The following is a 26,645-nucleotide window of genomic DNA, read 5'->3' on the forward strand; positions in this document are numbered from 1 at the left end:
AGCACGGGGCTCAGCCGGGGTGGGCGGAGAACCAGCTGTGAGCTCAGAGCTCGGCCGGGGCGGGGGGGAACCAGCTGTGAGTACGGGGCTCCCCAGGGTGGGGGGAGCACCAGCTGTGAGCACGGGGCTCCCCAGGGCGGGGGGAGCACCAGCTGTGAGCACGGGGCTCCCCAGGGCGGGGGGAGCACCAGCTGTGAGCACGGGGCTCCCCAGGGCGGGGGAGCACCAGCTGTGAGCACGGGGCTCCCCAGGGCGGGGGGAGCACCAGCTGTGAGCACGGGGCTCCCCGGGGGTGGGTGGAGAACCAGCTGTGAGCACGGGGCTCAGCCGGGGTGGGCGGAGAAACCAGCTGTGAGCTCAGAGCTCGGCCGGGGCGGGGGGGAACCAGCTGTGAGCACGGGGCTCACCGGGACGGGGGGAGCACCAGCTGTGAGCACGGGGCTCCCCAGGGTGGGGGGGAGCACCAGCTGTGAGCACGGGGCTCCCCAGGGCGGGGGGAGCACCAGCTGTGAGCACGGGGCTCCCCGGGGTGGGTGGAGAACCAGCTGTGAGCACGGGGCTCAGCCGGGGTGGGCAGAGAACCAGCTGTGAGCTCAGAGCTCGGCCGGGGCGGGGGGGAACCAGCTGTGAGCACGGGGCTCACCGGACGGGGGGAGCACCAGCTGTGAGCACGGGGCTCCCCAGGGCGGGGGGAGCACCAGCTGTGAGCACGGGGCTCCCCGGGGCGGGGGGAGCACCAGCTGTGAGCACGGGGCTCCCCGGGGCGGGGGGAGCACCAGCTGTGAGCACGGGGCTCCCCGGGGTGGGGGGGGGGGAGAACCAGCTGTGAGCACAGGGCTCAGCCGGGGTGGGGGGGGGAGAACCAGCTGTGAGCACGGGGCTCAGCCGGGGTGGGCGGAGAACCAGCTGTGAGCACGGGGCTCCCCAGGGCGGGGGGAGCACCAGCTGTGAGCACGGGGCTCCCCGGGACGGGGGGAGCACCAGCTGTGAGCACGGGGCTCCCCAGGGCGGGGGGAGCACCAGCTGTGAGTACGGGGCTCCCCAGGGCGGGGGGAGCACCAGCTGTGAGCACGGGGGCTCCCCGGGGTGGGTGGAGAACCAGCTGTGAGCACGGGGCTCAGCCGGGGTGGGCGGAGAACCAGCTGTGAGCTCAGAGCTCGGCCGGGGCGGGGGGGAACCAGCTGTGAGCACGGGGCTCACCGGGACGGGGGGGAGCACCAGCTGTGAGCACGGGGCTCCCCAGGGCGGGGGGAGCACCAGCTGTGAGCACGGGGCTCCCCGGGGCGGGGGGGAGCACCAGCTGTGAGCACGGGGCTCCCCGGGGTGGGGGGGGGGAGAACCAGCTGTGAGCACAGGGCTCAGCCGGGGTGGGGGGGGGAGAACCAGCTGTGAGCACGGGGCTCAGCCGGGGTGGGCGGAGAACCAGCTGTGAGCACGGGGCTCCCCAGGGCGGGGGGAGCACCAGCTGTGAGCACGGGGCTCCCCGGGTGGGGGGGGGGAGAACCAGCTGTGAGCACAGGGCTCAGCTGGGGCTCAGCCGGGGGAGGGGGGGGGAACCAGCTATGAGCTCGGGGCTCAGCCGGGGTGCGCGTGTATTGACTCAGTCGGGAGACAGAGCGAGCTCCCACTGATGCCCCCGGTTTTTCACGAATGCTTTCTGGTGGTTTTCCGCGGCCGCTCTGGCTGGGCCTGTCTGCTCGGGGGTCCACACCCTGCTGAGGGCGGGGGCTGGAGGCTCGCTCTCGCTCATGAGCCCGCGTGTCGAACCGCTGGGTGAATGTCTGAATGTCTCCACGGCTCCCTCGGGAAGGCGACTGAGGTGGAGACGGGAGGGTGACCGGCCGCGGGGCTGCCGATTCAGGATGAGGCCAGTGTCAGGACTAGTGAGGTCAGGGTGACTTAGAAGCAGGGGTGAGGCTTCGCGGCTCTGCGCGCCCGCCGGGGCGGCCGCACTCCGTACCTGTGCGGGCCGACGGCTCAGCAGCCCCCTCTGTCGGTCGCGTTAGGACCTGCAGGAGATCAGGAAGGAGCTCTCCAAGACCGGCGAGGAGAAGTACGTGGAGGAGTCGAAAGCCAGCCAGCGCCTGACCAAGAGGGTGCGGCACATGATCGGGCAGATCGACGGCCTGATCGCGCAGCTGGAGGCGGGGCCGCAGGCTGGCTCGCCGGGCCCCGCCTCGGCCACCTCCCCGGGGTGAGTGTTGGCGGCACTAGCGCCCACCTCCAGGCGCTTTGCCGGGACCTGAGCTCGGGCCTTTCCGACCCGGTTTCCGTGTGGCCACTGGGCTTGGGTGCCATCTGCCTGCGGCCCAGGCTCCTTCACTCGCACCTCCTTGGGGTCCTTGTGGTGGCCCTGATGACCTCGTCCACGCCCACTCCTGCTGTGCTCTCCCATGCACACCCCACCGGGCCTCCCAGCACGGAGCCAAGCGCCAGCTCTGCCCTAGGGCAAGCGGCCTGGCTGCCGGAGTCCTGCTTCTGCCCCAGGCCCCTGCTCCCATCACCTCCCTGAGCTTGAGGAAGCAGTGGCCAGGGCCACCACAAGGGGGCTCCCCCCATCCTGCGGCGCCTGGGCTTAGGGGGCCACGGCACTTGCAGCCGGGGGGGGGGGGGGGGGGGGGCAGCCAGACCTGCACAGGAGGCCCTGGGCCCAGTGTGTTGCTCATCACAAGGGAGGGGGCAGGTGAGGGCGGCATGGGAGCTCTGGGTGGTGGGGCCGCGGGCAGGGACCCCGGCGTCACGCAGGCTATGCCTCGACCCCCCACCCCCACCCCCCGTGCAGGGAGAACGTCATCAGTGTCACGGAGCTCATCAGCGCCATGAAGCAAATCAAGGACATTCCGGAGAGCAAACTGCTCAGCCTGGCCTCGGCCCTGGGGGAACACAAGGACGGCAAGGTCAACATCGACGACCTGGTCAAGGTGGGTGTGGGCGGCAGCACTGTTCCGGAGGCCTTGGCTGCAAGTGAGAAACCAGCCAGCCAGGTCCCCCATGCTTCTCCGGGGTCCCCCAGCCACAGGGGCGCCAGCTCTGCTCCCACAGTGCGTGGCAGCAGTCAGGAGACTACCAGGGCTGTCCCTCGGGTCCTGGCTCCAGCACAGCTCCGGGCCCTGGCCAGCCTGCGAGGTGGCAGGCACAGGCGGCTTCCAGCAGAGTCCTGGGGAAGCTCTGGCCCCCAGCCCCTCCCCAGCAGGGGCAGGGCTGAGCCTGGGGTGTGCACACCTGCTGCGGTCTCCAGCCGGGGCCTGGGAGGGCAGCCCAGGAGAGCTGGGGCAGCGGCTGCGTGGGAAGCAGTGTCCTGGGCTGGGCTGGCCCGCCTTCCCTGTCTGCTCTGAGAGGCTGCCCTCCTGGCTCCCGGGGAGCCCGGCAGCCGCGTGCTTTTCCTGATGTGTGTGCACCGTCTTCCAACACAGCGTCGGGCGCACACGCCGAGCCCAGTCCCTCCTCAGCGTGCGCAGGGGCGTGAGTGTCCCAGAGGTGTGCTGTGCTGGCCAGGGCCCTCCCCGGGTGTGTAGAACCAGGCCTGGCCTCCGGGGGACCGGGGGGCACGGTGCGGAGGACAGCCTGGTGCTGGGCCGGAGCCACGCTGAGTCCCTCTGTCCCTTGCTGCGTGGCAGGTGATCGAGTTGGTGGACAAAGAAGACGTGCAGGTCTCCCCCAGCCAGGTGGCTGAGATTGTGGCGACGCTGGAGAAGGAGGAGAAGGTGGAGGAGAAGGAGAAGGCCAAGGAGAAGGCGGAGAAGGAGGCGGCCGAAGCAAAGAACTAGGCTGCCCCCGGCTCGGCCACGGCCGCCCACTCCTGCCCGTCCCGCACTGGCCCGCGAGAGTGGCACATCTAGGATTTTGTCTGGAATAAATCAGAAACTTCCGTAATCAAGTCATTTTTAATTTTCATCATTCCATGAAGATCGAGTCAGTGTGGAATCCCCGAGCCCTTCCAGGGAGCCGTGTCTGGACGCACACTGGCTCGGGCCAGGCTGGACAGGAGGCCACCTCCCTGAGTGTGCCCTCTGTCCCGCAGGAGAGCCCAGGCGGGCACACTCGGCCGCCCCGCCCTGGACGCCGGTGCAGAGTCTGCGAGCAGTCACATCCGTCCTGCCAGCCCCGTGCCAGCCGCGTGCCAGCCCCGGTGTGTGTTGGTTGACCTTTGATTTTCACCCGGTCCTGTAGCCAATCAGCTGCGATGTCAGTGGTGGCCAGACGCCAGCAAGTGCTTCTGTCCGGTGCCCGGCGGGGCTTCCTGCGGCTTCTCTCGCAGTCCCCAGCCAGCACCTCAGGCAGGAACGAGGCCGAGGCTGTGCGGCGCTGGGCGGGACCCTCGGCCCCTGTCCCACGTGGTGGCCGTGGAGAGCAGCCTCCCCACCCTCTCTCCCCACTGCAACCCACTCATCCTTACAGAGCAGCCCAGGGGAACGGTGGCTTCGCGGGACGTGAGGCTTTTCTTCGAAACCTGGCGGAACAGGCGTCGGAGGCGCCCTCGGCCTGGAGCCCCGCTCTGAGTCGTTGGGAAGGAGCAGGTGTGGGGCCTGGTGTTTGAGTCCCTCCCTCCGCACGTGCCCTCTCCGCGCTGGTTGGTTTCCCCAAGTTGCTTTATTTATTGCAGCAGAGAGAGCGTGTCCAGGGACAGGCCCGAGACGCGCCCCAGAAACGAGGGGCGTGTGATGGGTTTCTGTTGAAGGCGCTGCCTTGGAGGGCTTTGCAGGCCGGGCCGGCCGTGCCTCTCGAGTCCCCCACGCGCCCACTGCCCACGTGATCGTGAGCCCGGCCTGTGGCCTGCAGAGCCGTGTGGGTCTGTCTGGACTCCACACATCCAGGGCACCATCTGTGATAGACGACCCGGCAGGGGTTCTCCCGGGGGTCTTGGGGGCCGGCAGGAGGCAGCCCCTGTACTGTGTGCCAGGCCGCATGAGGACACAGGGACCTGGGGGTCTGCTTTGGTGATGGTGGTGTGGGCCGGGACTGCTGCCGCACCAGCCCCTCAGCCTGGGTCCAGCAGCCCGGCCTTGCCTTTGGCCTCCTTCGATGGTGGCCGCCTTACGTAGCTTCAGGCCCGTCCAGGCCTCCTGCCCCTGCCCCTGCCCTGCCTGGTGGGCTGCAGGAGGCCTCTCCAGCCGGTCATTACAGTCTGTGCCTCACTGGCCTGGGCCCTGTGCTAGCAGCCAGCGTGTGGTGGTGTTTTCTAGACTTTGATGTAGGAATGATTTAATAAAAAGTGCCGTCTCATTGTCTGCCTGGTGTCAGTTTGTCCAAGCTGTGGCCGCACTGCCTGGTCGTTCTCCAGGGCTCCCCGCGCCCCACTCGACTGCTGCCCAGGGACCTCGGGGTGGGTGCTGCAGGCCTCAGACAGACCCCAGGCTTCTGGTGGACCCGTGCTGCCCAGGGACCCAGCTGGGAGGTGTTAAGACACCTGAGAGACCTGTTGAGGGCTAGGCCCCGTCTGTGGGTGCCTGGGAGGGCAAGGGGAGGGTCCCAGCAGCAGGGCAGGCATGGCATCTGCCTCCCGACTCCCTGTCCCGTCTGTGGCAGACTGCCACCCCAGCCCAGGACAGCCCCTCCCCACTGCCAGAGACGCCTGTGGGCTTTGTCCCTGGTTCCCTGGACTGGGTGTGTTCATGCCCACGGGTCCACCCTTGGAGCCAGGCCTGGCCCTGGCTGTAGCAGAAAGCGCTTGTGCACCTGCTGGCCACAGCAAGGGCAGTGGACGTCCAGGCCAGAGGAAGCTGGCTGTGAGCAGTGAACAGAAACCCAGCAGCCATGGCGAGTCTGGAGACCGCTGTGGGAATAGTGGAGGACGGCCCTGCCTCCCCGGGCATGCTGGGACGTGGGGGCACACGTTGGGTAGTACAGGATGCAGCTGCCCAATGCAGCACTAGGGGGAGCCCGAGCCACATCCTGAGCCCCGCCTCTGCCTGCCCAAGGGGGTCACAGTCCAGGGGCTGAGGGGCCTGTCTCCACCCCACCTCCCTCCCCTGCCTCCAGGTGAGGCCTGTGCTGCTCAGGTCCGCCTGGCCCGGCAGTGTTAGCACAGCCAGGCCGGCCCCTGGGTCTCTGGGCAGGCTGGAGGGGAGGGGGTGAGGCCTGTACAGGGCTGAGGGTGTGGGGGCTAAGAAGCCCCTTGTGAGTGCCCCCCCACCAAGCTTGTAGCTGCCCCCAGACCACAGACTTCCCGGGGGGGTTGGTGGGATCGAGACCCAGAACCAAGACCCTGACAGCCTCCCCTGAGAGGTGAGTAGACAGTAGAGGGCACCCCCTGCCCCTGCCCACCACAGGCGGCCCTGCTGCCTACCCCCACCCCGGCCCTCAGCTCCCCGTTGGCCCAGGCAGGGCCCACCCAGCAGCATCTGCCCAGACAGGCCTGGGAGGGCGAGGGGAGCCGGCTGCTCCGGTCCTGCTCTGGAGCAGCCGTCACCCTCCCAGGGGCGTGGCCAGAGTCAGTGGGGCCAAGCAAGGGCTCAGAGCGGCTCCCGAAGCCACCCCGCCCCTGAGTGAACCCGCAGCTGGGCTGCTGAGCTGGGGGCAGCCACAGGGCTTCACGGCCCACCCCCCGGGGACACTGCTCCTGCCGTCCCCAGCCTCGGTTCTGTCTGCCAGCAGCGGGGGCCTGGAGTGTCCTCACCCTCACTGCCCCTCTCATGGGGACACCTGACAGGCAGCGGGAGGGGACAGGGACTGCCCAGGGTCCCGAGACAACAGAAGCGAGGAGGCACCAGGCAGAGCTCGGAACCGGTCATCTTTATGTTCTGGTTAACACAGCCACACCCACCACCGGGGCCTGGCAACCCTGCCCACTGGGCCACTGGCCCCGCCCCGCTGGCTGCTGCTGGCCGTGCAGGGACAGCCGGCCACCCAAACAGTACAAAAAGGGAGAAACTCGACTGGCAGCTTTCACTCCCAAGCTTTGAAAGGTAGCAGCCCAGGCTGTAAAAGTCTAGAAGCGTTGCGCAAGAAGTGTTAAGTCTACGGCAAATGCACCTTGTAAAAACGCAATAAATTATAGATATAGATAGATATAAACTTGTAACATCTGACAACATCGGAGCCTGCACGCAGGGCCGGCCCTCCCCGCCCGGAACAGGCAGCAATTAGAAGCAGGGTTGGTGTGGAAATACCAGCTCGCCTTGAAGTCAAAAAACCAAATCCCCTCCAGAAATCTCATTTCCCCGCCAGAGACGGCCGAGGGGAACGAGCCGTCCGCACGGACCACCTCCGCGGCGAGCGCCGGGCTCGGCCGGCTCGGCTGTGAATAAGTTAAAAGGGGCCGGGGCGGGGCCGGGGCTCTGGGGTCGATAAATATCCAGGTCCAGGTACAATTTTTAGAACAAAACTGCAGTGCCAGGAAATCCCTCGCGCCCCGCGGGTCTCTGCGTGGGCGGCGCCAGCGGCCCCCTCCTCCCGGACGCGGAGGTCCACACTCGCGCTTCTGGAAGAAGCCTGCGGGGCAGAGGCCACGGCTCCCGCCTTCAGGTACCCGTAATCTGTCTCGGAGCCCCCGGGCAGGGCAGGCTCCGCTCAGCCCGGCCGCTCGCTCTCCCTCCCGGGGGTCTGGCGGTGGGGGGGGGGCGTCCCCTACATTCTACTTCTGGTCCCCTCCGTGCTGCTGTCCTTGTCCGGGGCCTCGGGACAGAGCCACACACGCACACACGCGCGCACACACGCACACGCGCGCGCACCCAAGGCCAGGGCACTGGGCAGCGGCGGCAGGGTGGGCTCTCACAGCCCTTCAAGTCCGCGGGCCCCCGCTGCTGGGGGGCGCGGGGGGCAGCAGGTCGTGGGTGAACACGGAGTCGTCCCCGGAGGAGCTGGCGCTGGGGCTGTCCTGGCCGCCCGGGGAGTACTGCTCGAAGGGCGCCGACAGGTCCAGGTACTCCTGCGGGCGCGGGCGGGCCGGGGTCAGCGCCGCCAAGCCGCCCCGCCCCGCCCCCGCCCGGGCGGCCGGCACTCACGTCAGTGGACGTCACGGTGAGGACGCGGTCCAGGTCCTCCACGAGCTGCTTGAAGGTGGGCCTCTGCGAGGGCGCCGCATGCCAGCACTCGCGCATGACCATGTACCTGCGGGCGGGCGGGCGGGGGCGCTCAGGCGTGCGGGGCGGGGCGGGGCGGGGAGGGGGGGGGGCGGCGCGGGGCGGCGCTCACAGGTCGTGCGTGCAGTTGGCCGGCTTGTCCATGCGGTGGCCCTCTCTCAGCAGCTTGAACAGTTCCTCCACAGGGATGCCGGGGTACGGCGAGCCCCCCAGCGTGAAGATCTCCCAGAGCAGCACCCCAAAGGACCAGCTGGGGGGCAGGGCGGAGGTCAGCCGCCCAGCCCAGGCCAGCTCCGGCTCTGCCCCCACCCGCCACCCCGGGCCAGCTCCGGCGCCACCCCGCAGACACCTACACGTCGCTCTGGTGGGTGTAGACGCGGTCAAACAGTGCCTCGGGCGCCATCCATTTCACGGGCAGCCTGCCCTGTGAGGGGAGGGAGGGGGAAGGGGCGAGGCTGTTGGCGGGGGCACGCGGCGGGCAACAGGCCCCCCACCCCGGGCCGGGCTCACATTGGTGGTCTTCTTGTAGTAGTCGAGGTTGTGCACATCGCGGGCCAGGCCGAAGTCCGCGATCTTCATCACGTTGTCCTCGGTCACCAGCACGTTGCGGGCGGCCAGGTCCCTGTGGATGCACTGGGGCAGGGGCGGGGAGGGTGAGCACCCCGCGGCCAGGTCCCTGTGGCTGCACTGGGGGTGGGGGCGGGGGAGGCTGAGCACCCCGCGGCCAGGTCCCTGTGGCTGCACTGGGGGTGGGGGCAGGGGCAGGTGAGCACCCCGCGGCCAGGTCCCTGTGGATGCACTGGGGCGGGGGAGAGTGAGCACCCCGCGGCCAGGTCCCTGTGGCTGCACTGGGGGTGGGGGCGGGGGAGGGTGAGCACCCCGCGGCCCAGGTCCCTGTGGCTGCACTGGGGGTGGGGGCGGGGAGGGTGAGCACCCCGCGGCCAGGTCCCTGTGGCTGCACTGGGGGTGGGGGCGGGGAGGGTGAGCACCCCGCGGCCAGGTCCCTGTGGATGCACTGGGGCAGGGGTGGGGAGAGTGAGCACCCCGCGGCCAGGTCCCTGTGGCTGCACTGGGGCAGGGGCGGGGAGGGTGAGCACCCCGCGGCCAGGTCCCTGTGGCTGCACTGGGGCAGGGGCGGGGAGGGTGAGCACCCCGCGGCCAGGTCCCTGTGGCTGCACTGGGGGTGGGGGCGGGGGAGACTGAGCACCCCGCGGCCAGGTCCCTGTGGCTGCACTGGGGGTGGGGGCGGGGAGGGTGAGCACCCCGCGGCCAGGTCCCTGTGGCTGCACTGGGGCAGGGGCGGGGAGGGTGAGCACCCCGCGGCCAGGTCCCTGTGGCTGCACTGGGGCAGGGGCGGGGAGGGTGAGCACCCCATGGCCAGGTCCCTGTGGCTGCACTGGGGCAGGGGCAGGGAGGGTGAGCACCCCGCGGCCAGGTCCCTGTGGCTGCACTGGGGCGGGGGGAGAGTGAGCACCCCGCGGCCAGGTCCCTGTGGCTGCACTGGGGGTGGGGGCGGGGGAGACTGAGCACCCCGCAGCCAGGTCCCTGTGGCTGCACTGGGGGTAGGGGCGGGGAGGGTGAGCACCCCATGGCCAGGTCCCTGTGGATACACTGGGGCGGGGGAGAGTGAGCACCCCGCGGCCAGGTCCCTGTGGCTGCACTGGGGGTGGGGGGCGGGGGAGACTGAGCACCCCGCAGCCAGGTCCCTGTGGCTGCACTGGGCGGGGGCGGGGGAGACTGAGCACCCCGCAGCCAGGTCCCTGTGGCTGCACTGGGGGTGGGGGCGGGGGAGACTGAGCACCCCGCAGCCAGGTCCCTGTGGCTGCACTGGGGGGTGGGGGGCGGGGGAGGGTGAGCACCCCATGGCCAGGTCCCTGTGGCTGCACTGGGCGGGGGCGGGGGAGGGTGAGCACCCCACGGCCAGGTCCCTGTGGATGCACTGGGGCAGGGGCAGGGAGGGTGAGCACCCCGCGGCCAGGTCCCTGTGGCTGCACTGGGGCGGGGGAGAGTGAGCACCCCGCGGCCAGGTCCCTGTGGATGCACTGGGCTGGGGGGGGGTTCAGGGTCAGCACCCGGCAGCGCGCCCTCTAGGGGGCCAGGTCGCCGTGGATCTGCTGGGCTGGGGGTGGGGTCAGGGCTCAGCGCACACACACACCCGGCCCCGCCCGCCACGCACCTTCTGTGAGGCCAGGTACTCCATGCCCCGGGCCACCTGGTAGGCGCAGGACACCAGGTCCTTGAAGGTGAGCTGCTCCTCGGGCAGCCTACAGGTGTCGAACGAGTAGTCCATGCCCGGAGGCCGGCGCGCCCGCAGGTACTCCCGCAGGTTGCCCTTGGCCGCGAACTCCACCAGCACGTACAGGGGCCCTGCGAGCACGGGCGCAGCGCTCAGCCGAGCTGACGCGGGGGGCCCACTCCCCGCGGCCCCCGCGGCCCTCTGCGCAGCCCCTGCCCGCCCCTGCGCCCGCAGCTCCTACCGCCCTGCGTGCAGGCGCCCAGCAGGTTGATGATATTCTTGTGCTTCCCAATCATCTTCATCATCTCCATCTCCGACACCAGGTCCGACAGGTCCTTGTCGGTGGCGTCGTCTGCGGGCGGGGGGCGGCGTCAGGCGGCGTCAGGCGGCCCCCCCCCCCGCCCCCGGCCCGGCCCCTCCCGGGCGCCCCTCCCTCTCACCTTTCAGCATCTTCACAGCCACGGTGACAGGCTTGGCGGCCCGGTCCTTGTCGATGCCGATGGCCTCGGCCATGACCACCTGGCCGAAGCAGCCCTCTCCCAGGGGCTTCCCCAGGGTCAGCCTGGCGGCAGAGAGAGACTCCATGCAGCAGGGCCCGAGCCCCGCGGCCCGCCCCCGCGGCCCGCCCCGCCCCGCCGCCGCCACTGACCTGGCCCGGGACAGCTCCCACTGTGGGTCGGCGGGCAGCTCCAGCTCGGACACGTTGGCCAGCGTGGGCCCCTCGGCGGAGGACAGCCGTGCGACGCGCACCAGCGGCGTCGTGGAGTTCATGGACGAGCTGGACTCCAAGGACACCTGCTTGGGTCGGCAGGGGCAGGTTGGGGCCGCACGGCGGGGGCGGGGCGGGGCGGGGCGGCCGGCGCTGGAACCTCTAGCTACTTTCTGTTACCTGGCGCTTCAGCGGAAAGCGGGACACCTTGTGCACCGTCGGGGAGCCCAGCCCCTTCTTGGGGGGGCTGCGCAGGCGGCAGAGCGTCACGGCGCCCACCACCAGGATGAAGAGGAAGAAGCCCGCGCCGTAGCTGAGGACGCCCGCGTACACGCTGCCCGCCTCGCCGGCCGCCGCCAGCTCCTCCTCGGCTACAAAGACACGGGCGTTGGGACCCCAGCGTGGGGGGGGGGGCCTGTCATCCGGAGGCCGCTGCTGCGGTCACGGTGGCCTGGGAGTCAGGAGGGGGCAGGCCCAGGAGCAGAGAGCCCAGCAGAGCCAGCGCGGCCGCACCACCACCCAGGCGCAGGGGAGACGCGGGAGCGGCCGCTGCGCGGGGGTGCGAGCCCCCGACCGTGCCGGCGGCTCCCGCGTGCCCAAGCCAGCGGCCCCAAGAGCACAGCAGAGCAGCGCAGGCAGCAGCAGCGAGAAGAGTACCTGGCAGCACCACCAGCCACGCAGAGTGATGGGAAAACCCGATAGAATTGCCCGCCAGGCACGTGTACTCCCCCGCGTCCTCAAAGGTGACATTGCGCAAAGACAGAACCTCTAGCTCCTTGTCGGTGGTGTTAGCGCCCGCCGTCTACGAGAGAGAACAGAGCGGATAGGCCAGGGCCAGCACCGCCCCACGGGCCCGCGCCAGAGTCCACGACGATCCAGCCAGGCTGCAAGGAAAACGCGCCACCGCCACCTCGGCCGCCGCCACCTCGGCCGCCGCCACGGCCACGGCCCCGGCCCCTAGGGCCCTCCGCCTCGTGCGTCCGCTCCGAGCCCGAAGCCAGTCCCTCCACCGGAGTCCTCTGTCCCAGGGGAGCGTCAGGCGGGCGCGCAGCGCGGCGCTGCGCGGAGCCGGCATGCAGGGTTAGCGCGGGCTGGGGGTGCCGGGGTGGGTTGGCAGGCGCAGGCAGGCGCAGGGCACACACAAGCAGGTGGCCGGCAGGGCCAGGGGAGCAGGTGGCGGGAGGGCCTGCCGGGGATGCTGGGGGGCGTGGGTGGGGTCGGCACGGGCCGAGGGGCGGGGCTCGAAGCAGGTGGTGTCGGCACAGGCAGGCTGGCGCTTCTGCTGGTGTTGTGGGCAGAGCGAGCGGGCGAGGACGGACGCGGGGCAGGGAGCGAGCGGGACGGGGGACGTGCGGGGCGTGCAGGCAGGCGACGGCCAGGGCGCTGGAGCTGGAGCTCCGCGTGCCAGGCAGGCGTGGGACAGAGTCGTTACCTGCTTGGGGCCCGTGAACACGCAGCCAAAAGGCCTTCTCGGCCACGCCTATGAAATTGGTGGCTCTACAGAGGTACTCGCCCCCGTCCCGCTCCGACACATTGGCCAGACGCAGGCGCGCATCGGCCTCCACATTCTCACTGATCCAGGACTGCGGGGGACAAGAGACCCGGCTCAGGCACGCCCCCTGGCGGGGGGGCAGCCCCTGCGAACGAGCCGGGAGGACCGCCTGGAGGAGGTGTGGAGGCGCCCCAAGGCAGCAGCGGGCTGTGCTTTCGCAAGACGGGACTGGGCCGGGCTCCCCACCCCGGCAGACCGTCATCTCACGGAACAGATGTTTCTCTTTGGGCTCTGAGTGTCGCAAGCTCCCAACTCGGGTGGCCCCCACCCCTGTGGCCGCGGGAACAAAGCAATGGGGGGAGTGCCAGGGGAGGCCCGCGGCGGCAACTGCCAGTTAGGGCCAGCTCCGCTCCGTGGCGCCACCCTGCCGTCCCCCCGGACAGGCTCAGGCTGCGCAGCACGGCGAGGTTCGCAGGCCTCGGCTTTGCCTCCCCACCGTCAGCACCGCGACCTAGGGCGTGCCGTCGGGGCCTCGCCCCCCACCCCCGGCCCACCTGCCCCTTGCAGCCACCAGTGGCACCTACGGCCAGCACAGTTACCTAGGGCGTGCCGTCGGGGCCTCGCCCCTCACCCTCAGCCCACCTGCCCCTTGCAGCCACCAGTGGCACCTACGGCCAGCACGGTGACCTAGGGTGTGCTGTCGGGGCCTCTCCCCCGCCCAGCCTCCAGCAGCGCCCACCATCAGCACCGCGACCTAGGGCGTGCCGTAGGGGTCTCGCCCCCCCACCCCTGGCCCACCTGCCCCTAGCGGCCGCCAGCAGCACCTACGGCCAGCACGGTGACCTAGGGCGGGCCGTCGGGGCCTCTCCCCTGCCTCAGCGGTGCCCACCATCAGCACGGTGACCTAGGGCATGCCGTCGGGGCCTCTCCCCTGCCTCAGCGGTGCCCACCATCGGCACGGTGACCTAGGGCATGCCGTCGAGGCCTCGCCCCCCAACCTCAGCGGCGCCCACCGTCAGCACGGTGACTAGGGCATGCAGTCAGGGCCTCAGCTGCCCCCCCCATCCGCCCGCCCCTCACGGCTGCCAGCGGCGCCCACCTTTAGCACGGTGACGTAGGGCGTGCCGTCGGGGCCCACCTTGCTGCCGTTCACCTCCACGTGCTTCAGCCACTGGATGTGCGGCTGCGCGTCGCTGTACACCTTGCAGTGGAACTCCACGTCGCTGCCCAGCACGGCCGTCTGGTTGGCGGGCAGCCCGGCCTGCAGGATGGGCCGGTGCGGGGAGCGCTCTGCGGGGCAGGCGGGGCTCAGCGGCGGCGCCGGGACGCGCCCCCCCCCCCCCCCGGCCCCGCGCCCCCGGCTCACCCAGCACGTCCAGCGTGTACGTCTGCCGGATGCTGCCGAACTTGTTCTCCACCACGCACGTGTAGTTGCCGCGGTCCGACGGCACCACGCTCTCCATCACCAGGCTCCACTGCTGGTGCCGCAGCTGCGGGCGCACGCGCAGGCGCGGTGAGCGCCCGGCCCCGCCCCCGGCCGCAGGCCCCGCCCCGAGGCCCCGCCCACCTTGATGCCGCCGATGCGGTGCTCCGCGCGAAACTCTTTGCCGTTCTTCAGCCAGGAGATGGAGGGCGTCGGGTTGCCGGCGGCCGGGCAGCGGAAGCGGACGGTGTTGGCGGCCGGCACCGCCAGCAGCTTCTTGTCCATCCGCTCGGGCCGAGTCCAGTAAGGGGCCCCTGCGGGTGGGGGGGCCCGAGGACAGCTATGGCGGGGCCCGGCCCGACGCCGCTCCCCCAGCCTCAGGCTCCCACCAGCAGCACCCACACCCGTGTGGTCAGAGCTTGCCCGCGTCCCCTCTCCCCAAGCAGCTGAGGTCCCGGGGGGCCACCCTGGCCTAGGAGCCTTCCGCGTGCAAGCTGACTCCCAGCGGAGCTCACACCCCACGCCCGGGAGGCACAGGCAGGCAGGGAGGCCCGCCCCCAGCGCAGGCTCAGCCAAGTGGCAAGCCGGGACCCGCCCTACCAGCAGCTTGGGGAGGGGAGCCCCAGGGGCAGCCAGGCGGGCAGCACCAGCCCCTGGAGCCCGGGAGCCCAGCCACTCCCTCCATCCCGGGCACCTCTGGAGGCCCCGGCCACCCCCACCCTCACCACCAACTGGTTCTCTCCCTTCCTCGGGGTGGGAGTGGGGGGCTGCTTTCCCGTGCAGGACCTCACTGCCACGCACTGCCACGGACTCACAGTCTCTGAGGACACAGGCACACGTGGGGAGCAGCCCGGGCAGCCGCCAGAAAGCAGCCTGCCGGGCCGGGTGACCCAACAGTGCCACTGCCAGGCGGTGCATGGCAGCCCTCCCTTAAGGACCCCAGCAAGCGCCAGCCCGGGACGGCCGGGGGGCAGAGCCAGGGGCTGGGGTACAGCTGAGCCAGAATTCGGCCCTGAACATCCTGGCAGTCAAGGGAAGGTAGACAGGGGAAGCCCAGCGGCCCCTCAGGATGTGAGCTGCCCACACGGCGGCTCGCCACCCCTGGCCGGTTCCTCGCCTCCCTGCTCCCAGAGGTCCCAGGCCCTGTGCACACTGTGACTGTCGCCAGCATCCACCCCACCACGTCCCGTCTCTCAGCATCTCAAATCCAGCTGCTCCAAGCCCAGAAGCCCCATGGACCCAGACTGGCCCCTCCCTGCTGGGCAGAGGCCACAATCCCCGACTGTCACCCACCACCCATCGGTGGGTGGGCTGGCTGGCTGGTGGCAGTCGCCCCCGGCAGCAGCCACCTGAGCCCCGTGCCCTGCGGCACACACACCGGCGGCTGCCCCTCCCCTCCACCTCCGGGTGACCCCAGGCGCCAGCAGGTGGGGTGCAGGCCTCACCTGTGTCTTCGGCCTCATCCTCGCTGTCTTCGTCATCTCCCGAGGATGGAGCCTCTGCGGCAAAGGGGCACGAGAGGGCGCTGGCCGTCTCTCTCCCTGACCTGCCCCAGGCCCCTCGTCCTTCGGGGGACCCTCCCCTCAGGGCTGGGGTGCTGCGGCCACACAGCCCAGGACCCCCCAGTGGCCTCCCGCTGCCTGGCGCAGCCCAGCAGGCACTCACCGGTCAGCCGCACGACGAAGTGGCACAGCACGCGCTGCGTGAGCCGCTGCCGGCAGCTGTAGGCCCCCGCGTCCTCCTGGGAGGCGTTCAGCACCTGCAGCCGTTGAGGCCCGACCAGGATGCGGTCCGAGGACGCCAGCCCCTTGCCGTCCTTGACCCAGACGGTGGGCCCCAGGGGGCCACCACCAGGAAGGTGGCAGCTCAGCTCCACGGTGTCCCCACTGCCAAAGACCACCTGCTCCTGTTGGCTTGGCTCCAACCCGGGCACCCCTGCAGGGGAGATGGGACCGTGAGGCAGGGGCCCTGAAGCAACCCAGCACCTCCTGACGCACGCGGCGGCCCTGAGCGAGGTGCGCTGGCCAGGTCCCCTGACGCCACAGCCCCTCGCACACCCGGCCTGGACCCCAAAGGGCACCGCTGCACTCCAGGAGCCACCAAGGAAGGGTCCTTTAGCAAAGGGACACCTGGTCCTGAGCTCACACACAGCACCGAGCACCAGGATGGGCTGCACGTCGCTGGCGACTCCGAGGGTCCCCCAGCACCCCACGCCAAGCGGGGCGGGCAACCCCGCGGCGCCCAGCAGCGGAAGCAGAGCGCGAACAGGGGGTCTCGGGTCACACAGTCCTCGCCCACAGGGCGGTCAGAGACAACACGCCGGAGGAAAGGCGGAAATGCAAAGGGCACCCCGGGGCCAGCCAGCTCAGCCTCGCCTGTGGGGTGAGAGGACCCAGGTGTGGGCGCCTGCCTGCGTGGGCCTGGGGCCGCCCCCCTGAGGACAGAGGCTCGGGGGAGCCAGTGGGATAGGGCTGGAGCCAGAGCAGGTGAGGAGCTCGGGCTGCCTGGGCCTGCAGCTGACAGTGCCGGACGGCCCCGGGGCCTGCTCCTCCCCGGGCCCAGGGGGGCAGGAGGGCCGGAGCCCCAAGGACGCACCAGGGCCACAGTGACTATTACCCCCAGGCCTCCCTTGCCAGGGCCACACAATTCCCCATCAGGCGGCTGGCCTGGGCTTGGGGCCCGGGACAGGGGTGGGTGGTCCCAGGGGCCAGGCCCAGCTGGGCCAGTTGCGCCATCACTTGTCATTCTGCCGACGTATGGCCTAGATTCGAGGGCCCAGCTGCCCACTCTGGCCACAGTAGTGCCCGGCTCCCTGGCCAGGCCCGATTCGGCCCATCCCTCCACGCGCCCCCCACGCGCCCCAGCCTCCGTCAGGATCCTCCAGCGAGGAAGGCTCACTGCCATCCTGTGCAGTCTCTACAGGAGCTCCCATCCCACAGGGACCTGCAGCTCAGGGCCAGACCTCGAGGGGGCCCTGTGGCTGGGGGAGGCTCCTGGCCGCAGTGTCCTGTGGGGACCACCCAGCACCAGGAGCTGCCTGAGGCCCCCCAGAAGGCTGAGGCCAGGCCCTGGCCCAAGGGCAACAGCCGGCTGATTCCGGTTTGGTCTGGAGCGCGACGACAGGTCACGCAGTCCACACAAGGATTCCCTTCAACCTGGTCCAGAGCGGCCCCCGGGGCCAGCCACGCCCGAGACCCCCACCAGTGCCGGCTGGAGAGGAGCGAGGCCCCGACCTGTCCACCCACCCTGCCCGCCAGGTGTCTCAGGGGCTGGGGACCCTGGGGTCTCATCTCCGCCTCCTGCACCCAGGGGAGGCCAGCCAGGCGGCCCGGGGAGGGCTCTCTCTTGTCCACTCACCCGGGCACTTGGGCCCAGAGTCAGCAGGTCCCCCCACTCCTGCTCCTCCTGCAGCCCCAGTGTCAAGCCCCAGGGTGCTACCTGTGCCCCACAGAGGGCCTTGCAACCTGGAGAGGCCACAGAGCTCCCCGACTGTGCCTCAGTTTCCCCAACTGCAGCGCAAGGTGGGGACTCCCACCCTGCAGTCCGAGCGTGCCCTGATGTGGGTCAGGTCACAGCCAGGCCAGGAGTCGAGGCCCCCAGCATGCAGGGGGCACAGGGCGGGGGTGGCAGCAGAGCCACACCCCCTCACCAGGTGGCTGCTCCCCGGGGAGGGGGGACATGGGTCCAGGGGTGGGGTCAGCGGCCGAGAGAAGGGAGCGTCCTAAGGGGTCCTGAGGCTCACCTGCCCACCTCAGTCTCCACCCAGACACATTCCACAGAGCTCCTGAACAAGGAGAAGAGGGCTAATGAGAGCTTATCAGGATTATCCGGCCTAATCCTCCCAACAACCCTGCCATTATCCGTCCTCCCACACAGGTGAGGAAACCAAGCCCAGCAGGGCAGCGGCCCGGCGGGACCCCCTTGGGAGGGCCCCCGACCCCAGCCCCAGCCCGGATCCGGCCGCTGACCCGAGGCCTGGGGAGGCGGTGCCGAGGGGCTCCTGGGCACAGAGGCCAGACGATCAGGCCAGGTTAATGAACCACCAGGAGGCCTGCTGGGCTCAAAGTCCAGCCCTGCCAGGAGGGGGTGGGGAGGCAGCAGCTGCCTTCTGGAGAGAGGTCCGCACCAACCCCACCCCGCCAGGGACCCTCCTGGCTCCCGTGGACCCAGCCTCCCAGCACCCGAGAGCCACTCCCAGGCCCCCACGTGGAGGACACAGCCCCCCGTGGAGACGGAGGCTGGCATGGGCAGTCGGCGCCCTTGACCCCAGCAGGCGGACTCCGGGAGAAAGCGCCCTGGCCCTGCCCTTCACGCGGTCTTAGTGTTTTACTGCCCGGCCCATCTCGTTAAGGAGCCGGATTAAGTTTATGGTCCCATCAACTCACTACCTGTTCCTCCAGCCCGGGTGTGCGGGGGCGGAGCCCCCCCTCCAGGCAGGCCTCCCAGGCGCCGCCCCGGCCGGCCGACGTTCCCCGACCGTGGGGAGTAATATCTTCATCTGAATGCGAATGCTAATGCGCCCCCCGCGGCCGCCCCCTCGGCGCCCCCGGCCTCCGGGCCGTCGGAGCAGGCGCTCAAAGCGCGCGCTGACCTCGCGCCGGCCTCTGTCACGCCGTGAATGACACGCGCATTCAAGCGCCCGACCACTCTCATTCATAAAAAAATGACATTGTTCGCGCGGCTGCAGCCGCTGCGGCGACGGGGGCTCGGGGCGGGGGCCGCCATCTGCCTCGGTGCCGCGCGCACCTCCCGACGTACAAAGCGGCGGCCGTCCGGGGAGAGCGGCCCTCCGCGGGGCCGGGGAGCGCACCCTGGTCCTCGCGCGGGCCGAGGGGCCACGGCGGGGGGCTGCCCGCCCGGCTCCGCGCCGCCCGCGTCCTGCTCCCGGGCACCTGGGGGCTGCGGCGGGGCGCGCGCTCCTCCCGGCACCGGACGCCCCGCTGGACTGTGACCCGCGCCCTCGCAGTCGCGGCGCCCACCCCGGGAGGGAGGTGTCACCTCGCCACGCAGTCGCTCCCACCCTCCAAAGTCCAGTCTCGCGTTGGCCCAGGCTGGCCGGGGACCCGGGCCAGGGTGGGGGGTTGGGGGCACGGGCAGCAGGAACTTTCCGTCAGCGAAAAACCCGAGGGATGACGGGGGTCGCGCGAACCGACCGCTTCTAGGGCGGCAGCCGCGCCCCGGGCGGCGGCTCCCCACGAGCCGCGGTGTCCAGAGAGAGGGCAGCAGAACCCGGCACCGGCGACCCCTCCCCACCTCGGAGCCGGCTGCCCGCGGCCGACCGACTCCTCTTCCAGCCCCGACCCCGGCCCTCCCGAGTCCCCGGGGTGGGGGTGGGGTGGGGGGCCTTTCGTCCTCACCTGCGGCTCTCCGCACCACACGCCGCTCCGGACCCGCAGGCTCCCAGACCACGCCGGCCACGACCACCACGGCCACGCAGAGTGCCAGCGCGCGGGCCGGGGCGCCCATGGCGGGGACCGGGCCGGCGTCCTCAGGCGGCGCGCGCGGGCATGCTGCCCCCCACGGCCCGGCCGGGGCCCGCGAGGGAGGAGGGCGCACGCCGGAGTCTGCGGGAGGAGGAGGAGGGCGGCACCTCGTCACCGGCCCCGGGGCGCGCGTCCTGCGCCCCGAGCCCTCCGGCCCCCGGCCGCCCCGCCCGCCGCCGCCGCCGCCGCCGCCGCCGCCGCCCAGGGCTCCCGGGCCGCCTGGCGCCGACCGCCTCCTCTCCGCCGCGGTCCCTCCCTCCCCCTTCCCTCCCAGGGCGGCGGCGGCGGCAAACTTCCCAGGGCGGGAAGCTGCCACAGCGGCCGCTCGGGACCCGCGCCCGCCGCGCGCCCCGGCCCCGCCGGGCGCCCCCGCGACCCCTCCGAGAGCCCGCCCGGCCCCGCGCACCCACCTGGCGCCTCTGGAACCCGGCTCGCCACGCGCGGCTCCCACGCCCCCGGCTCGCAGTCCGCCCCTGCCGCCGCCCGCCCCTGCCGCCGCCGGTGCGTCCGTGCGCCCGAACGGGACCGCGCGGCGCCAGCTGCCCGCGCCGCCGCCGCCGCCGCCGCCGCCGCCGAGCTCTGAGCAGGGGCTGCCCGGCGCGCGGCGGCCGAGGGGGGACGGCCCGCGCCCGGCCCGCCCCCGCCCCGCCCAGGCCACGCCCGCGCCGCGCGCTGCGGGGCGGTCCGGGGCGAGGAGGCGTGGCCGGCGGCGGCGGCCCCGGGTCCCCGAGGGCGTGGGAGCCCCGGCAGGGCGGTCGCGCGGGAGGCCCGGCGCAGCCTGTCCGTGCGGGGCTGGGGCAGCTCGGGGCCGCGGGATTGTGCGCGAGGGCTCGGGGGCGTGGGCTCAGGGGACCGGAGGCCCGGGAGGCTTCGCGGGGAGCCGCGGCAGCAGAACCCCGCGGCGGGGGACCGGCCGACCTCCGGCGGCGGAGAGCAGGGCGCCTCCGGTCCGAGCCTCGCTGCGCGTGGAGGCTGCGCCTGTGCGGGGGGGGGGGGGCTCCGTCCCGCGCGGCCGCAGGAAGGGGGCGGAAGGTTGGTGCTTGCCAGGCCTCGGAACGGCCGGTGGTGAGCTGGTGACAGAGCACAGTGGGGCAAGGTTCTGGGAGATTTGGGCCGGGAAGGCTGAGCGGGCAGCTCCAGGGCCTGCCTGCAGACCCCCATGCGACAGGCCAGCCCAGAGAGGTCGAGGGCTTGCGGAGCTGGAGGGCCGCAGGTGCTGGCCGGATCACCAGGAGAGTGGGCCACAAACCGGCTCTGTGTTTCCCCAGGCCTCTGTGTGCGGCAGGTGCTGGGGGGGGGGGGTGCTGGCCGGGAGGCCACCCCTCTGCTCAGTGGGCAGCTCAGCACCTCCGCCCTGTGCCTCCCTTGTGGGCTGCTCAGGCCAAGTCCGTGTCCTTGAGGCCCACTGACCCCTAGGTGAGCTGGCCTGCGTCTATGCAGTGCGCAGCCGCAGCCGCTCCACTCAGCCCCTGCACTCACTGGGTTTTTGTTCTTTTTTGAGATTCATTTATTTGAAAGGCGGACAGTGAGCAGGGGAGAGATGGAGACCTTCCGTCCACTGCACACTCCCCAAATGCCCACGACAGCCAGGGCTGGGCCGGGGCGGAGCCGGGAGCGCCAGGCCAGTCTCCCGTGTGGGTGGCAGGGACTCATGTGGTTGGAGCCATCCTCTGCTGCCCCCTGGGTGCACATCGGGAGGAGCTGGGACCCCCATACCAGGCTGCAGCGTGGAGCCCCCACCCCCCGCCCTAACGTGCCAGCCAGTCGGTTCGTCCGTCCTGCACCAGGACGAGGGGGGCCTGGGTGCTCTGGGCCCCTCGGCAGCAGTCTGCGTCCTTGCCGCTTTGAGGGAAGGAGCTGGTGGATTGAGCTGGTGGCAGCTGGGCCCGGGCAGGGAGGACTGGCCAGCCGAGTGCCCACAGCCCCTCCCCGGTGCCCAGGAAGGGCCAGCTCCCTCTGTCTAGCAGGTCAGCGGTCTTTGTGCACCAGGCACTTGCTGCTTCATGCCCGTCAGGAGCTCCTCCTCAGCAGAGATGCCCTCTTGGGCAGCCTGGGGCTGTGCCTGCTGCCCCATCCCTGTCCCCACGCGTCCCCCAAGCCTGCCCCCACAGACCACACATCCGGGTCCCCTCGCTGTCCAGCCTCGAGGGGAGCCAGAGACTCCCCATCCTGCTCTCCTCTGCCCCTTTCCTGCCCAGGACCAGCCTGGGGTGCGCCCAGGGCGCGTCCCAACCCGCGTCGCCCAGGGCCCACCTTCTCCCCCCCTGAGCCTAGGCGTGGGCAGGGCCAGGCTCCCTCCCAATCTCTGCAGAGGGGGCTGGGGAGCTTCCTGACCCAGCTCTGGCGGCTCCGGGGGCCCCGTGTGGCCCATGTCTGCCTCTGTGTCTCTCCCTCACTGAACTTAGGGCCTGCCTGGCTGGGATTGCCTCTTGCTTGCCAGTGTGGTCCCGGCTCAGGTGTGCGTTCCCACCACGTGCCGCGGTGGCGCCGTCCACGCCCTGATGTGACTGCTCCCCTGGCTTCTCTCCTGCTCACTGCCCCGCCCCCACCTCGCAGGGAGGGCGTCCTTATTCTTCTATTTCTGAGGCAGAGATCTGGCCTTGCACGGCCCCACTCAAATGCTCGCAACAGCGGGGGCTGGGCCGGGGCGGAGCCGGGAGCCGGGAGCCCCATCAGGTCTCCCCTGTGGGTGGCGGGTGTGGGGGGGGGCCCAACCACTTGAGCCATCGCTGCTGCTTCCTGGGAGGCGCTGTAGCTGGAAGCTGGAATTGGGAGCAGGGCCCAGACTCGAACCCGTTACAAACGTGCCACACGGGCCGGCCGTTGACCCCTGTGCCAAAGCCCACCCAGGCGACTCCATCTTTTCAGATCATCGCTTCCTAGTCAACGCGTCCAGCCAACACCCTGCCTTTCCCGGGCGCTCCTGGGCACTCCCTCGAGGCTCTGCCCCACCCCCACCCATGCCTCGGTCTGTGTCCTACGTTCTCCATGCCGGTGATGCTACCTCAGTTAGCCACCCGGGCTGGCCGCCACCACCGCCACCGGCATCCCATCTGGGCGCCTTTTCAAGTCCCGGCTGCTCCGGTGCTACTGCGTCTGGGAGAGCAGTGGAAGATGGCCCAGGCGCTGGGACCCCTGCACCCACGAGGGAGACCTGGAAGAGGTTCTGGGTCCTGGCTTCAGCCCGGCTCAGCCCTGGTTACTGTGGCCATCTGGGGGGTGAGCTAGCAGATGGAAGACACCTCTCTCTCTCTCTCTCTCTCCTTTCAAATAAATAAGTCTAAAAACATACTGAGTTAGTGCATCATGGCCTCTTGACAGCACTTCCCCTCGGGCCCTGGGCTGCATCCCTGCTGTGCCCCCCCTGACCCTTTGGGCGCACGGCTCAGGTGAGGCAGCCGGGGCAGGTGGAGAGGCGGCCCCCAGTGGGAGGTGCGGGTGGGCAGGGGTCCCAGTGAAGATGAGTGGGATGCCCCGCAGGCAGGGAGAGGGGCCAGTGGCCCGGCCCAGCCCTGCCGGGTGACTCAGAGCCGGCGGCCCGGCTTGCTGGGACCTGTGTCGATGAGCAGCGCTGAGGGTGCCGAGGCTGGCTCTGCCCCAGGGGATACAGCGCAGGCCCTGGGGAGACAGTGAGGCTGCAGCGTGGGGCTTGGGGAGCCCTGTGAGGAGGGCCGGCCCGGGAACGGGGCTGCTGACCGCAGCTTCTCTCGCCCTGGCCTGTGGAGGGGCCGCAAATCTCTGCTTCCCTCTGGAGAGCCGGGGGGGGGGGGGGCACCACCTCCCAGTGTGCACCCCACCTTCCCTGGGAAGCACGGGGCCAGGCACGCCCAGAGGAGGGGCAGGAGCCCCGGCAGCCCCAGCTCCCCTCCCCCCAAGAGAAGCCAGCAGCTCCGAGTGCGGCTGGGGCGCTGACGGGTTGGGAGTAATTTCTCCTAAATTTATTCTCGGAGGAGCTGGCGCTGTGGCATAGCAGGTAACACCGCCACCTGCTGCGCCGGCATCCGGTTTGGGCACTGGTTTCTGTCCTGGTGGCCTCACATCCACTCCGGCTCCCTGCTGATGGCTTGGGAGAGCAGTGGAAAGTGGTCCAGGCGCTTGGGCCCCTGCCACCTATGTGGGAGACCAGGAAGAAGCTCCTGGCTCCTGGCTTCAGCCTGGCTCAGCCCTGACCAGCGTGGCCATCTGGGGAGTGACCCAGCGGATGGAAGACCTCTCTTTCTCTGTGTCTCCCTCTCTCTCTGTAATTCAGATTTTCAAATACATAAATCAATAAATATTTTTTAAAATAAATAAATAAAAATTTATTCCCATAGAATTCGAGGGGGATTAAAACTAAAAAGCACATATGATTTGCTCATTATAACAGAAAAGGAATCTTTTTAAAGATTTGTTTTATTTGAAAGGCAGAGTTAGAGAGAGAGAGACTCTTCCATCTGCTGGTTCACTCCTCAAATGGCCGCAGCAGCTGGAACTGGACCAGACTGAAGCCAGGAGCCAGGAGCTTCTTCTGGGTCTCCCACGCAGGTGCAGGGGCCCAAACACTTGGGCCATCTTCTATTGCTTTCCCAGGCCATAGCAGAGAGCTGGATGGGAAGTGGAGCAGCTGGGACTCGAACCAGCGCCCATGTGGGATGCCAGAACTGCAAGAGGCAGCTTTACTTTCTATGTCACAGTGCTGGCCCCAGAAATGGAAATTTAAAGAAAAAGAGAAGAAGAGAAAATATTCCATAGTCCCTCAGCAAACACTAGGGACTGCGTAAGATCCTTAATGTTAGCTCCGAGCTTCCTGGCAGGCTGAGCGAAAAAGGCAACACGGTGAGTCACGCTTTGCTGGTCCAGACCTGCGGCGACGTCCTGGTTCACGGGCTGCGGTGACGTCCCCGGTTCACTGACACCACTGGGCCTCAAATCCCAATTTTTGGTTTGGAAAACGTCAGTGCTCCCAGATGAGCTAAGAAAGGAGACCAGGGCGCCCGGCAGGCGTGGGGGGGAGGAGGGGGCGCCCCACTGCCTGCCGGGAGCCTGGTGCACAGAGCTGCTGAGCCGGGGCAGGGGGCGGGACCGGCGGTGCCGCGGCCACCGAGGGGTTAAGGCCTCAGGGCTGCCGGTAGCCACGGAGCCGCTCAGAAATCTGTTTTCCTGAGCACTTGCCATTTGCCTGAAGCCTCAAGTGTTTCCCTGAGTTTTATTTTTTCTTTGACCCCAAACTCTGGGAAATTTAATTATGGTGTTTTGGGTCCATTTACACTTCAACCCTCTCAGCGTTTTTTCCGGGACCCTTCTGGAGTTCAGTGCACCTTGGGAGCCTTCTAAATGAACGTTTTTATGATTATTATTTTTTGGAGAGCCCCTCCCCCACGGCCCGCCCCTGCCAAGAACAAACAAGCCCTCAACTCGGCTCCGGGCGGCAGGCTGCGTGAGGGATCCAGGCCCCAAAGCGCCAAGCACACGTCACACCCGCCTCGGGACACTCTTCCCCTGGGGCCGCCACCTGCCTCACCCCCGCCCAGGGCCCTGGTCCCAGCTCCGCGTGCCACCCCCCACAGGAGCCCCTGGGGGCAGCTGGGTCCGGAGCAGAGTGGGGGTGGAGGGGCAGGCTGCCGGGGTGTGGTGACCCAGTGGGGGTCTGTCCCAGCTGCCTGCTGAGGGTGCGGTGCGGGCACAGAGCTCCCCCTGGGGGCGTGGGGACCCCAGGAGAGCCAAGAGTGTTGGGAGAACAGCGCAGCCCCCAGCTCCCCCTAACCCTCGCTGGCCGCCGCTGGCCAGACCCATCTCGGGTCGCCATTTCTCCTCTGCCATGGGCCCAGTGAGCAGCGAGCCCTGCGCGCTCTGAGCCTGCGGCCCTCAGGCCAGGGCAGCCCTGGCAGCCCCTAATAGAGATGTCGGGGCCTCCCGAGGCCGCCCACCCCGCCACGCCCGTCCGCCTGCCCGCCGCAGGCCAATGACAGCTTCATTGTCCACTGGCCTGGGCTGGTGAGGGACCGAGGGCGTGGGGGTGCCGACCACGGTCCAGGCAGGTGGCGGGAAGCAGGGACTGGGCAGTGGGCAGCTGCTCCACGCTCACTGGCCTCCAGCCCTGGACCAGCTGGGCCTAAGGAGTAGCCGTCCCAGGGACCCCCAGGCGCAGGGAAGGGCTGGGAGCTGACTGGGGTTGGGGGGGGGAGGGAGGGGCCTGAGGGCCAGGTGAGGACCAGGCCTGTGGGGGTGGCGCACAAGGAGCCCCTGCTGAATTCAGACTGGCTCCTGGGTGGGGGGGCTCAGCACGTGCCCCACTCCCCCCACCAGTTCAAGCTGAGCCGGTCCTGAGGACCCAACCAGTCTGGGCCGGGGTCTGCCCAGAGCCAGAGAGGGTGGGGGTGGGGCGTCCCAGGTAGGGCAGCCTGGGCTGGGGCCCGGCAGCTCAGCTCGCAGGCCCGGGTTATCTCAGGATGAGGGTCTGGGTTGCCTCAGCGTGGATCAAAGGGGCTTCTCTCGGGCTGGCGTCCCACGGCCACGCCTCCCAGAAACGCTCGCTCCCACAGCCTCTGGCTCACAGCGACCCTGCCACCGCCCTGGGACGCCTTCCGGGACTGGCTCACCCCATCCCCAAGTCCCCCTACCCTGTCCCCCCCCAGCCATCCTGGTCTCGGCTAGCCCATGACCGGCTGCCGGGAACACCAGCCGAGGCCACGGCACTCGACCTGTGGACGATCCGTGGACGATCCGTGGGTTGGTGAGGAAGCGGAAGGCGGGGAGGTTGGGGCAGACCCAGCGGCGGCTGGCTGGAGGGTAGAATGCAGGTGGGCTTTTGGGGTTCAAGCCCTGCCCACAGAGCCAGCCAGTGCCCCCACGTGCTCCCACCGCCCGTGCTGCCGCCCTTCCAGCTCCAGGGGCTGGGCCGGGCCCGAAAACTGGGTCAGAGCAAGGCCGGGCAGGCTCTCCTGCGCCGGCGCCATGGCCGCACCCGTACCCAGCAGCGCTCAGGTCTCAGCGAGGGCCCTGGGCGCGGGCCCTGGCGTGCCGCGCCTGCACAGCCTATCAGAGGGGCTTGCCGTGGCTCAGGGCTCCCCAAGCCCCACATGCCCCTGACCTGGCTCTGGTCTGGGCAGTGCACAGGCTAGCCCACAAAAATGGCAGAACGCGAGCACCCTGGCCAGCCCTGGCCGGCTCGGGAAAAGGAGCCCTGAGCCCCAGGACACACAACACCTCCCCTCCCAGGCCCCAGCTGCTGTACTTGGACCCCCCCACCTCAAGACCCCTGCCGTCCCCCCTCCCCGTCCAGTGCCTCCCAAGGCTTCGGGG

At 70.0% G+C, this 26,645-nt stretch overlaps 2 protein-coding genes across 11 annotated transcripts in view; one reads left to right on the plus strand and one right to left on the minus strand.

The window, feature by feature from the left end:
- Nucleotides 1–5,220, plus strand: part of LETM1 (leucine zipper and EF-hand containing transmembrane protein 1) — a 32,656-nt gene extending 27,436 nt beyond the window's left edge. Inside the window, 3 exon segments of the mRNA XM_062212743.1 lie at nucleotides 2,007–2,194; nucleotides 2,783–2,921; nucleotides 3,618–5,220. Of these exon segments, the coding sequence (XP_062068727.1) occupies nucleotides 2,007–2,194; nucleotides 2,783–2,921; nucleotides 3,618–3,767 (477 nt within the window). The 3' untranslated portion in view covers nucleotides 3,768–5,220.
- A 1,497-nt stretch (nucleotides 5,221–6,717) lies between these two features.
- On the minus strand, nucleotides 6,718–19,832 carry FGFR3 (fibroblast growth factor receptor 3). Of its 10 annotated transcripts, none has more exons than XM_062212735.1 (19): nucleotides 19,775–19,832; nucleotides 19,239–19,445; nucleotides 17,624–17,665; nucleotides 15,547–15,816; nucleotides 15,327–15,380; nucleotides 14,026–14,195; nucleotides 13,825–13,948; nucleotides 13,597–13,748; nucleotides 11,624–11,768; nucleotides 11,147–11,337; nucleotides 10,907–11,055; nucleotides 10,698–10,819; nucleotides 10,499–10,609; nucleotides 10,198–10,388; nucleotides 8,532–8,654; nucleotides 8,375–8,445; nucleotides 8,134–8,271; nucleotides 7,944–8,049; nucleotides 6,718–7,867 (listed from the first exon to the last, which is right to left on the minus strand). In XM_062212735.1, exons 2-19 carry the CDS (start codon nucleotides 19,345–19,347, stop codon nucleotides 7,721–7,723), a joined length of 2,415 nt encoding a protein of 804 aa, XP_062068719.1. In that variant the 5' UTR covers nucleotides 19,348–19,445; nucleotides 19,775–19,832; the 3' UTR covers nucleotides 6,718–7,720. The 10 variants fall into 10 exon arrangements, with proteins under 10 accessions (XP_062068719.1, XP_062068716.1, XP_062068715.1 ...); XM_062212732.1 differs by lacking the exon at nucleotides 11,624–11,768 and adding an exon at nucleotides 12,399–12,549; XM_062212731.1 differs by having other exon boundaries at nucleotides 10,907–11,052; nucleotides 13,558–13,748.
- Nucleotides 19,833–26,645: the final 6,813 nt, after the last annotated feature.

Source organism: Lepus europaeus, chromosome 16 (genome assembly GCF_033115175.1).
Source record: "Lepus europaeus isolate LE1 chromosome 16, mLepTim1.pri, whole genome shotgun sequence".
Classification (NCBI taxonomy): Eukaryota; Metazoa; Chordata; class Mammalia; order Lagomorpha; family Leporidae; genus Lepus; species Lepus europaeus.